Source organism: Pygoscelis adeliae, unplaced genomic scaffold (genome assembly GCF_000699105.1).
Source record: "Pygoscelis adeliae isolate BGI_AS28 unplaced genomic scaffold, ASM69910v1 Scaffold222, whole genome shotgun sequence".
Taxonomy (NCBI): Eukaryota; Metazoa; Chordata; class Aves; order Sphenisciformes; family Spheniscidae; genus Pygoscelis; species Pygoscelis adeliae.
This window is the reverse complement of record NW_008824309.1, coordinates 971200-984129: the sequence shown is the minus strand read 5'-3', so window position 1 is coordinate 984129 and position 12930 is coordinate 971200. Positions and strand designations below refer to the sequence as shown.

The 12930-nt window shown below is 45.5% G+C and overlaps 1 protein-coding gene across 1 annotated transcript; it reads right to left on the bottom strand.

Annotated features, from left to right (window-relative positions):
• Positions 1 to 505: 505 nt before the first annotated feature.
• On the bottom strand, positions 506 to 11563 carry LOC103912631 (histamine N-methyltransferase-like). Its single transcript, XM_009318937.1, has 7 exons — positions 10525 to 11563; positions 8931 to 9069; positions 7193 to 7245; positions 3948 to 4055; positions 3709 to 3839; positions 2594 to 2687; positions 506 to 1560 (listed from the first exon to the last, which is right to left on the bottom strand). The coding sequence occupies exons 1-7, from the start codon at positions 10568 to 10570 to the stop codon at positions 1205 to 1207; spliced, it is 927 nt and encodes a 308-aa protein (XP_009317212.1). The 5' UTR covers positions 10571 to 11563; the 3' UTR covers positions 506 to 1204.
• Positions 11564 to 12930: the final 1367 nt, after the last annotated feature.

Genomic DNA, 12930 nt, shown 5'->3' with positions numbered 1-12930 from the left:
CCCAGCCCAAGGTCTGCACAGCACCATGGTCCTAAATGCAGCACCAGATCCCACTGGTGTCCCGTGCAGGGTCTCCCTTTCCAGCTGGCTGCCCTAGCAGCACCTTCTTTAGCCCTCTGAATAACTCAGGACCCTGTGGAAGTAGTCCTAACTTACCTGTATTAATACCTTAACCACATACATTATATTTAAGTAACATAGGTGCTGCTTTGCTGTGCTGCAGTAACGCTGCTTTGAGTGAGCCAAGATGCCTCCAAAGGCTGTGGCACAAGGACGAGTTGCATCTCACGCCCAGCTCTTCCATGGCCTCAGGCTCGTCTTTCTCACTTACAGGAAACTTTATGCTTCCATAAAACTGTATTTTGCATTTTTTTTTTATTTTTAACTACCTAACCTCTTTGCTTTTCATTTTCTGAAGCCCACACGTACAGAACAAGATGTGACTTTTTTCGTTTAAGATTGCTTTTATTTTATATAGAGAAAAACAGTAGTAAGAAAGTAACAAAATTAGTATCTGCCTGAAAGAGCACAGGGCAAGTATCATCCTGGGATCCAAAAAATTCTCCAAACAAAAAGGCCGATAAATTTTTAAGACATGTCTATATTGCGAGACGCTGAGATGCTTGAGGCAGTAAATACCTATGCTGATAAAACCATGTGAAATAGCCTAGTGCAGAGCAACTTACAGCTCAGGTCTGGGTGCAGTGAGGTGCATTACTTGGGTGCAAAGCAGCAGGGACACCTTGCTGTTTTTTCCCTGGTGCAGCTGTAAGCAGTGGGTCTGTATGGAGCCAGCACAGGGGCTGCAGCCGGGAGCACCTGGTCATATAGACACGTCTTTAGGTATGTAAACATGCTGGCTACATAGAAAAGTGGAAATTCCAGTGTCAAAAGCACAGACAGGATGCATACCATTAAAAAAAAAAGTCCATGTAGGCTTTTAGTGAGATGGAGCTCTTTCCTTTCAGGAAAACATTCTCCTAGGGCTGGACTAAATAGTCAGGCTCCATTGACATCATCGGGACAAAGAGCTCATCCCCAGTGTTGCAGTGTCCACTGACCCTGGCTGGGAACGGGAGACTGCGGATGAGCCCCACTTTCTTGCCTTCTTGCCTGCAAGTGGCCTTCTTTCTATGCTATGCCCTTCTGCAACCGCATCGCCCCTATACCCCTCCTAACTTGTCTTCGGCAGTTGGTCCGGACTCTAGGATTCAACCACAATCATACTCAAGGTGTTTCTGAAAATGACCCTCCCGTCCTTTTTGCTGCTGCACTCGGGCTGGCAGAGAGCCTCCTGCAGCCGCCGCCGCAGCCCCGGGGGGGCCGTGCCCAGGAAGTTTTTTGTCCCCGTCATGAAATCCATCATGCAGGCTCCAACCGGGTCCCCCTCGATAAAGCACTCAGTGATATCCCAGCCCGATGGGAACTCATAAACGCGGTACTCAACACCCAGTCTCTTCAAAACATCTGTGATGCCGTTGGAGGTGATGTAGTGGCCACTGTCGGTGGAAGGCAAGCAGTGTCTGTACTTCTTCCATAAGCTGGCCCATCCGCTGCTGTCTGCCAGAGCAGGAGGGAAGGTTACTTTTGCAAAGCCAAGGCAGTCAAACATCAGCTAATGCAACTACTAAATGAGTTTGAAATGATCCCTCGCTGCTGGCACAGACTTTGCCAGGAGCAGTTAGAAGAGGTTTCCCCTTACTTGGGTCCACTTATAAATGTCTGTGCCTGGAGAGGAGTAAAACTGCGATCTCCATCAGCCCTCCTTCCAAAACTCTCCTGTTTAAAGGAAACTCTGAGGAGATGGTCTCCGGCACTGGATTTTTCCGGAAGGAGGAGTACACACAGATATATCAGTGCACTGAGCCAGCACATGCATGCTACCTATTAACTGTCCCTTTGATACAATAGTGCAGATGTTTTTATACCTTGAACCTCAATTTTAAGTATACATCAAAGTATACATACCTGAAAAGCCAGTCCCAGCTAGCAAGGGAAACAGCCTACCAGCAATGCTAAAGGGAGTTTTAATGGCAAACGTGGGGAAGTGTGCTTTATCCACTGCACCACAAGTTGGGGATCTGTGAATGGCACACTGGAAAAAAAACACTCCATTTTTTTAATAAGTGCCATGATGTTTTAAGTGCCTCTTTTTCCTCTTGGCAGCTCCTGTTGTCCTGCTGGGGTCTGGGTCATCGCTGTGTGGAGGGGAGCGCCCCAAAGATGGGTACTCCCAGAGCTCAGGTTGTACAGTGCTCATTTCACCATGAAGAGGGATTGACCCTCATTCATTAATAGCCACACTTCTCTCTAGCCAGTAATTTCACAGCAGAAGGTCTCTGCGAGTTAGAGAGCAATTCAACTACTTCATAAGTAGGGAAGCAAGAGCACGAAGGCTATGCCTATGCAGTCCCATCAGACATTGGGGTCCAAGAGGCTAAGCCCAAGATTGCTTGTTCCCTATGAAATACAGCATTTGTTTTATTTAATTAATAAGCACTACTAAAATCCCGAGATGAATATTTGTGGTTCTCATGCTTCAAAGCTCTTCAAAACACCAGCAAAGAAACAAAAAATAAAAGGCCCCTCTTACCTGATAAAATTATGATCAAGAGTTTACCATGATGGTCGAGGCAGCTGTGGAAAAACTTGATAGTATTGGGAATATCCTCCACACGGTACAGCATCTAGGAGTGACAGAGTTACACACAGCCGTTATTCCTCCTCCACAGTGCAATGGCCCTTCAAAGTCTTAAACCCTTTCTCTATAGAGCTGTTTTAAATTACTTCCCAGTTGCTTCCCAGCCTGTCCTAACTCAGCACGCACGTTTAGGGATGCCCCACAGGACTGAGCATCACCAGCTCTCCACCGGCACCAACAGCCTGGGGTCAGACCCGGGGACCCTCTGCTCAGCCTCGGCCACCAGCCAGACGCTGACCTTCTCATCGCTGCCCTTCAAGCCCAGTGCAGTTTTGTGGTTGGAAATTACGTGCAGAGGCTGTCTCCTGGTTTCTGTGGCTGGTCCTTATCACCAGGGGCGTTTCTTGGCCGTGTCTGGGCCATGGGCTGGTTGGATCTCTTCCAGAGATCAAGGAATTTGCACTGGGACAAAGCAGGGCTCATTTCAAAGGCTGCCCTCAGGTCTTGTAACTTAGCCCTTGACCCATCCACCAAAACTCTGAAACACTTTTCAGGTGTGAAATCAGCTCTTATTAAATTAAAACAAAATGAAATAAAAGAAAAATTAAATGAAACCACTAAAGTGAGAGAATAACAGATTTTTCACAAAATATAATTGGTACATACAACATCAGTGTCATCAGTATCAGAGAAACAGCAGAATAATTTCTGACCCAAAACCTGACACAGGTGTTCACTCACTAACCTTTCCCTCAGTGCCATCCAAACTGCTCCGATTAAGCAAAAAAATTCTAGCTTTTTGCAGCAGCAAAGCATAATTGTTGGCTTCCATGTGACGCATGATGGTCTGAGACTCGTCCCGTTTTATTACCCACCATACACAGTTAAACCAGTACAAACAAGGGACCAAAACCAAGGTGGACAGGGAATGAGGTTTGGTGTTTGTAGAGCTGCTGCAGATGTAGTTGCTCATGGGAGAACTGTGCTCAGCTCTGCTCCCCCTAACTTGAGGCATACAGCAGAAATTAAGGGAGTAGTTAAAGCTAATGAAAGCAATACTCCATTACCTGGATCATATGGATGAAGTCGAATTTCTTATGTGCACCTTTCTCTTTCACCTGTTGTTCATATTCCAAGGAAGTGAGCTGGTGCCAAATAAAAGAGACATTCTGCAGGTCTGGAGCTTGATTCACCAACTCTGTTTTAAAAAAGCAGAAGAAAAACATGAATTTCACAAAACAGCAGAAAAACTTATCATTCAAATCGACAGTCCTCGCTATACCCCAGGCAGCAGCTATAGCCTTACCTTTGTAAGCTGCCACATGCTGTGGGTTGGGCTCTATGATTTCGTTGTCAACAAAGACCCCTGGGTGTGCAGCCTGCAGTATCCTGATCATTTTCAAATCCTGCTCGCCTAGTCAATAAACACAAATTCATTACTTTAAAAAGTACGTAAATGAGATGAAAGGATGCCGGTGCACTTGCCACCTCTGCTGCCAGGAAATCCCCCAAGCAGAATTGAGGCACTTTCTACTTTGCAGCTTGCATGGTGGCATCTAACCCATAGTCTTACCGCGATGTCTTACTGCTTGAGGGAACATATAGTTACAGATAAGGCTAAGAACAAGGAAGAGATAAGCAACAGCACAGAAACCTGCTATTGGAAATACTCTGGGTCATGGGACAGACAGGTCAAAATAGTCAAAGATCAATGTTTAATAAAACAACCGAGAAGCATTAGTTTTCAACAAAAATGTAACGTTTGAATGGGGGCATGGAGGGAGTCGGCTCAGGTGTGCAATTTCAGCGTGGCACGTGGTGGTCCATGCCTTTGGCACTGCCCTGGGGAGGTGATGGATGTTCTGCCGCTGGTGTGACATGGCTTGGAGACCTGGGGAACTGCATGGCAAGAGGAAAGACCCATTGATATGCAGTACTCTGGGTCTTCCCTCTTTGGGGCCCGACCACGTGGTCTCAGCTCTGGGCATCTACTAACTAGTTGTTATCTTGGAGTTGCAAATAGAGAGTCATATATTGGCGTGTAGGTGCCCTGCAAATTTAGCTATTGGTGCTCCTCTGTTGTTGTCTGAGCTCTGGAGGAGCAAGCAGCAGTCTGTCCTTCTGTGCTAGGAAGTTCCCAGCCTCTTTCAAGGTGATGCAGGTCACCCTTGTTTCTTTCAGAAAGGCCACGATACCCCAAGTGTACAAAGTCCACCTGGTTCATCTGGGACTATGGAAATAAACAGCAGAGGCAACAACCTTGAGTGAACCTTTGCAAGAATCCTGTCTGTAGCTGATGGCGGGCCCTAAAAATAGTCCTGCCCTTGCAAATGTCACACAGAGAGGGCTTGATATGAGATACTGCATCTTCCCTAGGCTTTCAGCTGATGTGCCATCTATGAGAAAAGTCGTCATCTTTGGCAGGTGTTGCAGTAAATAGAATTCAAGGAGGAAAATATCAGCCATTCTAGCACTACAGGGACATTCAAAGAAGGACGAGTCTTTTGAAATTGGAGAAAAAATACCCAAGACCCCTGAGGAATGCACTGGCAGCGGTGCAGGGCTGGACAAAGGCAGAAGGAAAGAGGCTGCGGCTCCCTCCGTTGAAGGTGGGTGCGTGGACCAATATTGTTGACACTGGCAATCAAGGCAGATCCCTACGGCAAGCAGCTGAATCACTTTAGACAGTCCTAAATGCCAGTTAGTAGGTGCCGTGGGGTGGGAAACACCAGCAATTAGAGGTGTTGATGTGGGCTCCCGGCAGGCTCAGGGCAGGCAGGAGGCAGAGCATCGCTGCTCCGTGCCTTGGAGCCACTGATGGTGGCAAATGGGTGTATCAACAGCAAATGGGTATTTTATAAGTTGTTTGAGGTTTTTTTCACTCCATCTCTGTAAAACGTCCAAACCCAGTCTTTGCAAGAGCAGGTAATAACGTCCTCAACTGGGGTGCCTGCAAAAACAAGCGGTAAAATGCAATGCTTCAGAGCAGGAATTTCTCTGCTCCAGCTTGCCCTGCCGGCAACAACCCTTCAGCATTAACTGAATGTTTCAGCGAGGCTGAAACAGGAGTGAAAGCCCTCTGCGAACCGCAGCCCGCGCTGGCACTAACTGGGAGGTTACAGACGAGATAGTTAAACCCGCCATGGGACAACATGGGGTGAATGAGAAAATGTGATCTGGACCAACCAGCAGTCTTTTAGGATGTGGAGTCGGTCACTAATCCCCATTAATATTTTTGTCAACTAAACTAATTCCGGGGGCTCTGTGAAATCAGAGTCCAAGCCTGGAAAGGTCAGGGATCAGATATAACCTTTTGCTCGATGCCATCCTAGCTCACTCCTCTGCCCGGCTGCAGAAGTTCAGCTCTTACAGCCGTGAGCAAGCTGAGGGGGTGCAAGTCTGGGAGGGGCAGCTACCCAGGAAACCCAGGAAATTTTAGGGTTTTTATTTTTCCATTAAAACATCTTCTGAAGAGGAAATAAGAAAAAATGAGGACGGTGTAAAAAGTTCATTTTTCCCTTGTGTTTTCTTGGAGTCAGAATTTTGGTTTTGTATTACTTAATGAAAATAGAGTGTAATTGAGAACTGAATGATTTCTTCCTGCTTGCTTTCTCATATGTTCCAACATATTCCCAATTGGGGAAAACAATTCAATGCTATTTTCCTCTTACTCAGGAAAACAAGCAAAAAAAAGTGAGAAAAATACTTTCATTTGAAAATATTAGCACTTAAAATTCAGCTGAAAATACTTTTAAAAGCAAAAGCAAACTCTGACAAATCAAACTGCCACTTCTTTTCTCTACTTTCTATTTTCTCCCAGTTTCCCTAGGAGCGAAGCTGGATGTTTCACCGCTTTTTTTTTTTTTTTTTAAACACAAATGCATGTAGAACAGCTTTAAAACTTTTTTTCCAAAACATGGGTTTCTGTCTGGAGAGAAATATCATTAGTTGTTAAACCCTACTTATCACCAGATAAAAACATCGTAGTAACAAAGAAACACGTCTTGAAAAAGCTGATGAGGCCCCCTGTCAATGGTTGTGGCCAGCTGGTTTTGCACCACCCGGAGCAGAGCATTGCCCAGCTTTGGCCTCTGGGATCCCTAAAAGCAAAGCAAAATGAGAGATCCCTTCAGGTGGGATATTCGAAGACAGGACTTTGCGTGGAACGAACCTCTCAGATGTCTCTAATTCTCCCTGACGAGGTTTGAAAATGCTCTCATTCCTAACCCAGAGCAGGACTCCTTGCTTTGAGACATATAAAGTCAGGTGAGAGTCATCAAGAGGCAGAGACTAAACAAAAATCATCACACTCATCTCACTTCTTGGACAAATTTGAGCAGCAGCATTTTATAAGGGAGATGGGGGAGGAAGAGAGGGAGCATTGGTCTCGTCCCGGCTCCACACCCCGTTTTGCTGTTCTCTGCTTCACTGAGAAATACTGTTATTAACGCCTGAGTAGTTATCCCCATTGCTCAAAATTTCAGTATCACTTTCCGCTAACCACAGGGACCCCCTGACCCCCAGTATCAGTGGTGCTGCTAAGCTCCTTACCTGTGCCACTTCCAACTCCCAGAACATTTATAGTCGATTTTCCGTTGCCGAGACTGAAACGATAAGTACACATTACTCCACCACACTATGTCACACAACTTCATGTTTTAATTCCAATATCTTGGATGCCACATTGGCCCGGAAATTTAACTGAGTTTTGCCACGTGAATTGGGATAGAAATTCGAGCATCCCTTTGGAGCCCAGCTATAATCAACTGCGTGGCGGGAGCCAGCCCTGTATTAGCAAGCTCATATTTCACAGTACAGTAGGCAGCAGGATATAGTGTTTCTCTTCCTCTGCCAGAGAGTTTTCTTCAAGCTGTGGCTGGCACCATGTAAAAAGGCCTCAGGGAACCCCAGGGCGAAGGGTTTTCTTCAGGGGTAGCGGGGCTGTGCCTGGCTGGGATGGGCACCGCTCCCCAGCCGGGGCTGCAGGGGCAAGGTGAGATGGGGCAAAACCTCTGCACCCTCAGGAGACAAGTTTGGTTTTCCCATATTGGATATAAATGCCCAGAAAAAATAAAAAAACAGGCTATCCAGATGACTGGAAATCCTCTCTTTTCAATATTCGTCTTGGTTTGAAATTGGGAGGAAAGGTCAAAACCTTCAATAATTTTTACCTTAGAAAAATTACTTCTGAGAAGATCAAAAAAACCCCACCCAACCTTGTGGTTCCTAGCAGAATATTTAATAACAGCCTGGCTTAAGGATGAGGAGCCCGGGCTCGAGGCACCTCGCTGCTGTGACATGCTTTATGGCCTTATTCTGCTCTCGGGCATGGACTGTGCAGAGGGATTGATTTTCCCATACACAATCTCAGGAGACACCACAGCAATGATTCAACAAGAGGGGAGAGTGTAGTAAATCCTGCAGGGTGTGAGCTAGTCAAGGAGCCTTAGCCCTAATGAGGGTCAAGACCCTTTGACAGACCCACAATCAACATCATAAGAAGCCACAATGTTTTGCATCATTTCAAATTCACGTAAGTAAATATTTCAATTAAAATTTCCCAATACAAAATATTTTTTAATTATTATTTTATTGCTAATTTTTTATATATATCTGATCTGGAGAATAAAAATTTGCCTGCCTAAATTTTTTTCTCAATAGAGAATACAGTTTCCATAACATCCAAAAATTACGCAAACTTGAAAGATCTTTCTTGTGGTTTGGATCTAGGCTGCTCTAAAACTTATCTGCAGTCATCCAGGCTTAGTATATTACATCAATACTTCACAAAACTGATTATCATTTGGTACTTAAGCAATGCAAATCGACTTAGGATAGAAATAAGGAGGTCTTAGGGGATTGAGAAAATCAAGAATTAGTCACTAGAAGAGAATTAGAGATGTGTTTCTGTTTGGACTGATGCATGATGAAGTCCCAAAAGCAGGGAGAGAGCACAAGAGAGCTTTCTTTTGAAAAAAACCAAACAACGAAAAATACTTTAATCCTTGGAAAGTCAGCTAATGAAAAGAGATGGACGTGAAAATGAGGTCTTGATTCTTTCCTTAACATAAGCTGAGAGGCAGCACAGTGTATTAATTGAAATAGCATGTATTCTGGAGTCATTAAACAGAATATCCTCAAGACTGCTATTAAGGGACTTAAAATCAAAAAGCATTAAAAGTTAATTCATGCCCCAGAAAATCCTTAAACATGTTTGCTGACCCTTGTATGCAGGTTGCCCTCCCAAGATAACAGATGGTTTTCCCACTTCGGTGGAAGCACTCCTTACCCAGCCATGATGTTGGGCATTTCTTCCTTGTTGAACTCGTCCATGCACTGGTGCTCTGTTGAATGATCCAAAAACGACTTAAAGGCTTCTACATACTCCTCAGCCGTGAGACTTCTCATGGAAGGGATCACATATAGCTCTTGAGAAATAAATACAAATTGTGTGTTAGTGGCTTCAAGGCAAGTGAAGGATCAAAGCACTTACCTCATGGAAGAAACCCAACCCAACCCAACAGAAGCCAGAGAGTCAGGAAGACGGTAGGGAGAACGCACGGCCCAGGAGCCGTCCAAGCAGGTGGGCTCATGCAAACACTTTCCAACCTGTTCACACTCAGGGTTTGAAAATTATTCTTAGATGCCCTTTGACATCAGCATATTTGTTAAGTGCCTCATTATTACAGGTCTCCCTGAGGAAAACATCCCCATAATTTCCTGAAGATGCTTAGATAGATATGGGGTACTCGGTTTGCAGAAAGGGAAGTAACTGGAGTGTTTTTCTGGAAGGCCCAAGGCAAGAAGGTGAAGGGAATTGCACAGCGGGTCCAAACCTGGAGGGGCCGTCGCTCTCGCACATGCTGGACGGTGTAACTGAAATCGTCAACTGTTGGCACATGTGCTATTAGGGGTGATACAACACAAAAACCGCCACCTGCAGCTGAAGCAAAAATAGTCAACCCCATGCACCTCATTTCTGACTCTTGCCAGCATGGGACTGCAATGCACTGCTGGAGAGGTGAATTCCCTGCTGGGAACTGCAGCTCGTGGCCAGGAAGGCCACTGATAGCAAAAGCACTTCATCTGAACAGGCTCATGCTCAAATGTGGGTGGCTGAGACCAAGATTTCTAGCTCTGAACCAACACCCAGGGCTACTCAAGGGTTTGCAAGCAATCATTGCAAAAACTCGCTTTCCTGCTGTCTCATCCTAATGACAGCGCTGCTGCCAGGGCACAAGCTCTGGCCAACTGCTTGGGTCTGAGGAGCAACGATAAGACTTGAGGCTCACGAGAAGATGCCATGCAGCTGAGTACTGGTTCTGGGGTCTATCTCAGACAGAGGGCTGCAGTAGGAAGGCAGTCGTAGTGCCAGCCTCAACATGTGACATCAGCATTGGAAAAGTAGCATTCAATAGGAAAAAAATCAGCTTTTCCTCCTAAGCGAAATGAGGATGAAGGACAGGACTCAGCAAACATCTTCATCCTCATCTTTGCCTTTCAAGGAACTGCTTATTTATCATTTGCTTTTAGTTGCCACTAGTAAGAAAACTATGTGTGTCTCGTACAGGACTGTGTAATCTTAAATTGAATGCCTGTGCTGTTTCCAAAACCACACGTCATTGGCAGCTGTGTTTCTGGTAGGTACGTATGGAGACCCTATGTCCAGCCCTATTGGAGGTAAAGGTATCAACATCTATCCTCAACACTTTGAACTATACCCTAACATAAACCTGAAATCACCTGAATTGCAGTCAGTTTAGCATCCTGTTTCTTTTTTTTTCAAACAATCTCTAACTCCAAAAGAAATAAAACATGTTTGTAGTGTTAGCAAGCTGAGTGGGCATTTTACTTTAATCTCCTTTTTTTTTTCTCCCAAATACCTGAATTATCGTGTGGAGCTGTCAGAATCTCTGCTTCAAAGTTCATGCTGGGGAACCTATTCCTGTAAGGAAAGTATAGCACTTCAGTTATTTGAAGAACCTGTACACTTTCTTGAAGCTGCACTGCAAATGCAGAACAAGAGGAAGACGCTCCAGGACAACTTTTCCTTGCCTGATAATCAATGCTATTTGTTCTCTTTTACTAGACTAAAGAAAGTCAAAACTTCTTGGTTAGCTGATCACCCGTAAGTATCAGCAATGGACTGGCCACCTGCACCAGTGCTTGTCTGAGATTCGTTGTGGAAGCTTTTCCTCCCTCTGAAGAATCTTTAACCAGTCAATACGGTGGAATGCATTAGACTAGTTGATATTACACACTCTGTGAAACCTTTAATCATGGAGTAGAAGAAATAGCAGTGAAATTAAGAAAAGGCTATAGTGAGCTCCAGCATCTGAACTGCTAAAAGATCTGCTTGGCCCAATGTTTCTGGGACCTTTTTGCTTTGCTTTTTCTTTAAGTTCAGTTTTTCCTGGCTGCAAATATTACATTGGGTAACTTGTAGAAGGCACAGGACTCCAAGGGCAAAAGTCAATGCGCTCATTTGACCATAACTTGTTTGCATTCAGTCATATGTTTTCATTCTTAGCTTGTGGGTTTTTGTGAAGATTTCCAGCAATGAAGTCACATCTTCATTTTCCTTTGACAATGCGCTTCATCTATGAAATATGCATGAGGTGCCACTAGCAAAAGGAAGGGATGAAATTAAATTGGAGCAAGGACCTCGCTTCTGCAAAGAAAGTGTTGGGATGAGGCTACCTATGCAAAGGGGAATAGTCATCTTCTGGGTAACCACATTTCAATATCGAGATGCACAGAAAGACTTAGGGGTGATATTCCTATATAACCTGAGTTTAGACACGTTGCTACTCCCAAAGCTTTGCCATTAGAAAATGCTTCATGACAAGCAGCCTGCAAAAGCAGTAAGCAGCCCTCGAGTCCCCTCTGCCAGGGAGAAAACTCCTGCGTGAATAAGAAACAAGCCAGGAGGTGGAAAAGAAAAAAGGGAGTCTTGTAATAGGGCTTTGAGATACAATATGTAATGACTGTGCTAGCAGGTAGCAAGGAAGTGGCCACATGTGCACATAGCACACTGCTTTGGTTGATGAAGGCAAGGAAAGACTAAGGTGAACCAGAAGTCTCGGAGACGCTGGGGCAATGCCAGAGTCCTGCAGGAACAGTTGATTTCATCTGAGTTCACGGCAAAAGTCACATGCCTGGCTCCCAAGAGGTACATTAAAGGTCTTGGTTCCACCACCTTGACCTCATCGCCCTCCCAGAAAGGAACACACAGAAGTTCAGCAGTAACAAGCCTGAACTCAGTCCCCTCCCTAAGCTCCAGTTTGGCTGCAGGCCAGTCCCTCCAATTTCCACTCAACCCTCTGACCTCTTTTATCTCTGCCTGTCAAAACAGGGGACTAGTTTGTCCTCTCAGCTGGCTGAACTGAGCACGATGGTTTTCAGAATAAATCTCCCACTACAATGCCAGGGGGTAGCGTGGCTTCTCCTGCGCAGAGAAGCTCTCGGGGTCCGGGCACATGAACTCCATTTCTGACCGGTCAAATGTTTCCAGCCATCCCAGGAGACCTGCCAGGTGATCTGGACAGACTGCAGCACAAGTATTCACCAGGACGGGTGATGCCAAGTTAACTCTTCTACCGAGACTTTTGCCATTTCTCCCCAAGCAGGGTTTCTAAGATTGATTAACATTTGTTGCTGGGAAGGTGAAATAGACTTAATTATTGCTGGGAACAAATGAACTTCCTCTAAAACCTGGCTTAAATTCTAGGCTGGATCTGAAAATTGAGTGCAATAGTTTGGGCGGTGCTGCCCATCCCAGGACCCCGATACCCAACAGCAGGACCGAAGCAGTGACTGCCAGGGAGTGGGATGCTCGTGGGCACGGCTCGTCCTGCCGCGGCTCCTGACTAAGTCAGAGCTGGCCGTTAGCAAGGCTAAACCTCTTCCCTTCCGTGAACTGAGCAGGTTGCATTATGGACTGCAGGTGCAGGGCACAGAAGGAATTCACCGGGTCACTTTAAGTGACACAGCACCTTTAAGTTGAAAAAGTCATTAAATTCAAGAGGTTTCTAGCAACACAAATTGCAAGGACATCTTCATAACTCATAATTTCATCACACCTAAACTTGGGCTGCTAAGGGGCTAAAGGTCTCCTCACAAAGGCTAGTTTAGCCCCCATCCCTCCCAGGACATGGGCACATCTGCTTTTACTCCCACCTTACGCACATCCACCCATGACCCAGGGACAGCAGGGGCTGGCTCTGCCACCCAGCCGGACGGTGGGGAAACGCGCACCCTCACTCCTTTCCAAAACCCACGTACCTCTT

Bases quoted from the DNA above. Each gene is read 5' to 3' on its own strand.
- LOC103912631 (XM_009318937.1), bottom strand. From the start codon at position 10,570: ATGAACTTTGAAGCAGAGATTCTGACAGCTCCACACGATAATTCAG. The intron at 4,056-7,192 runs GTAAGGAGCTTA...TTTATTGACTAG, and splicing joins GGGAGTTGGAAGTGGCACAG to GCGAGCAGGATTTGAAAATG. The intron at 1,561-2,593 runs GTAAGAGGGGCC...CTGCTCTGGCAG, and splicing joins CTTGATCATAATTTTATCAG to ACAGCAGCGGATGGGCCAGC.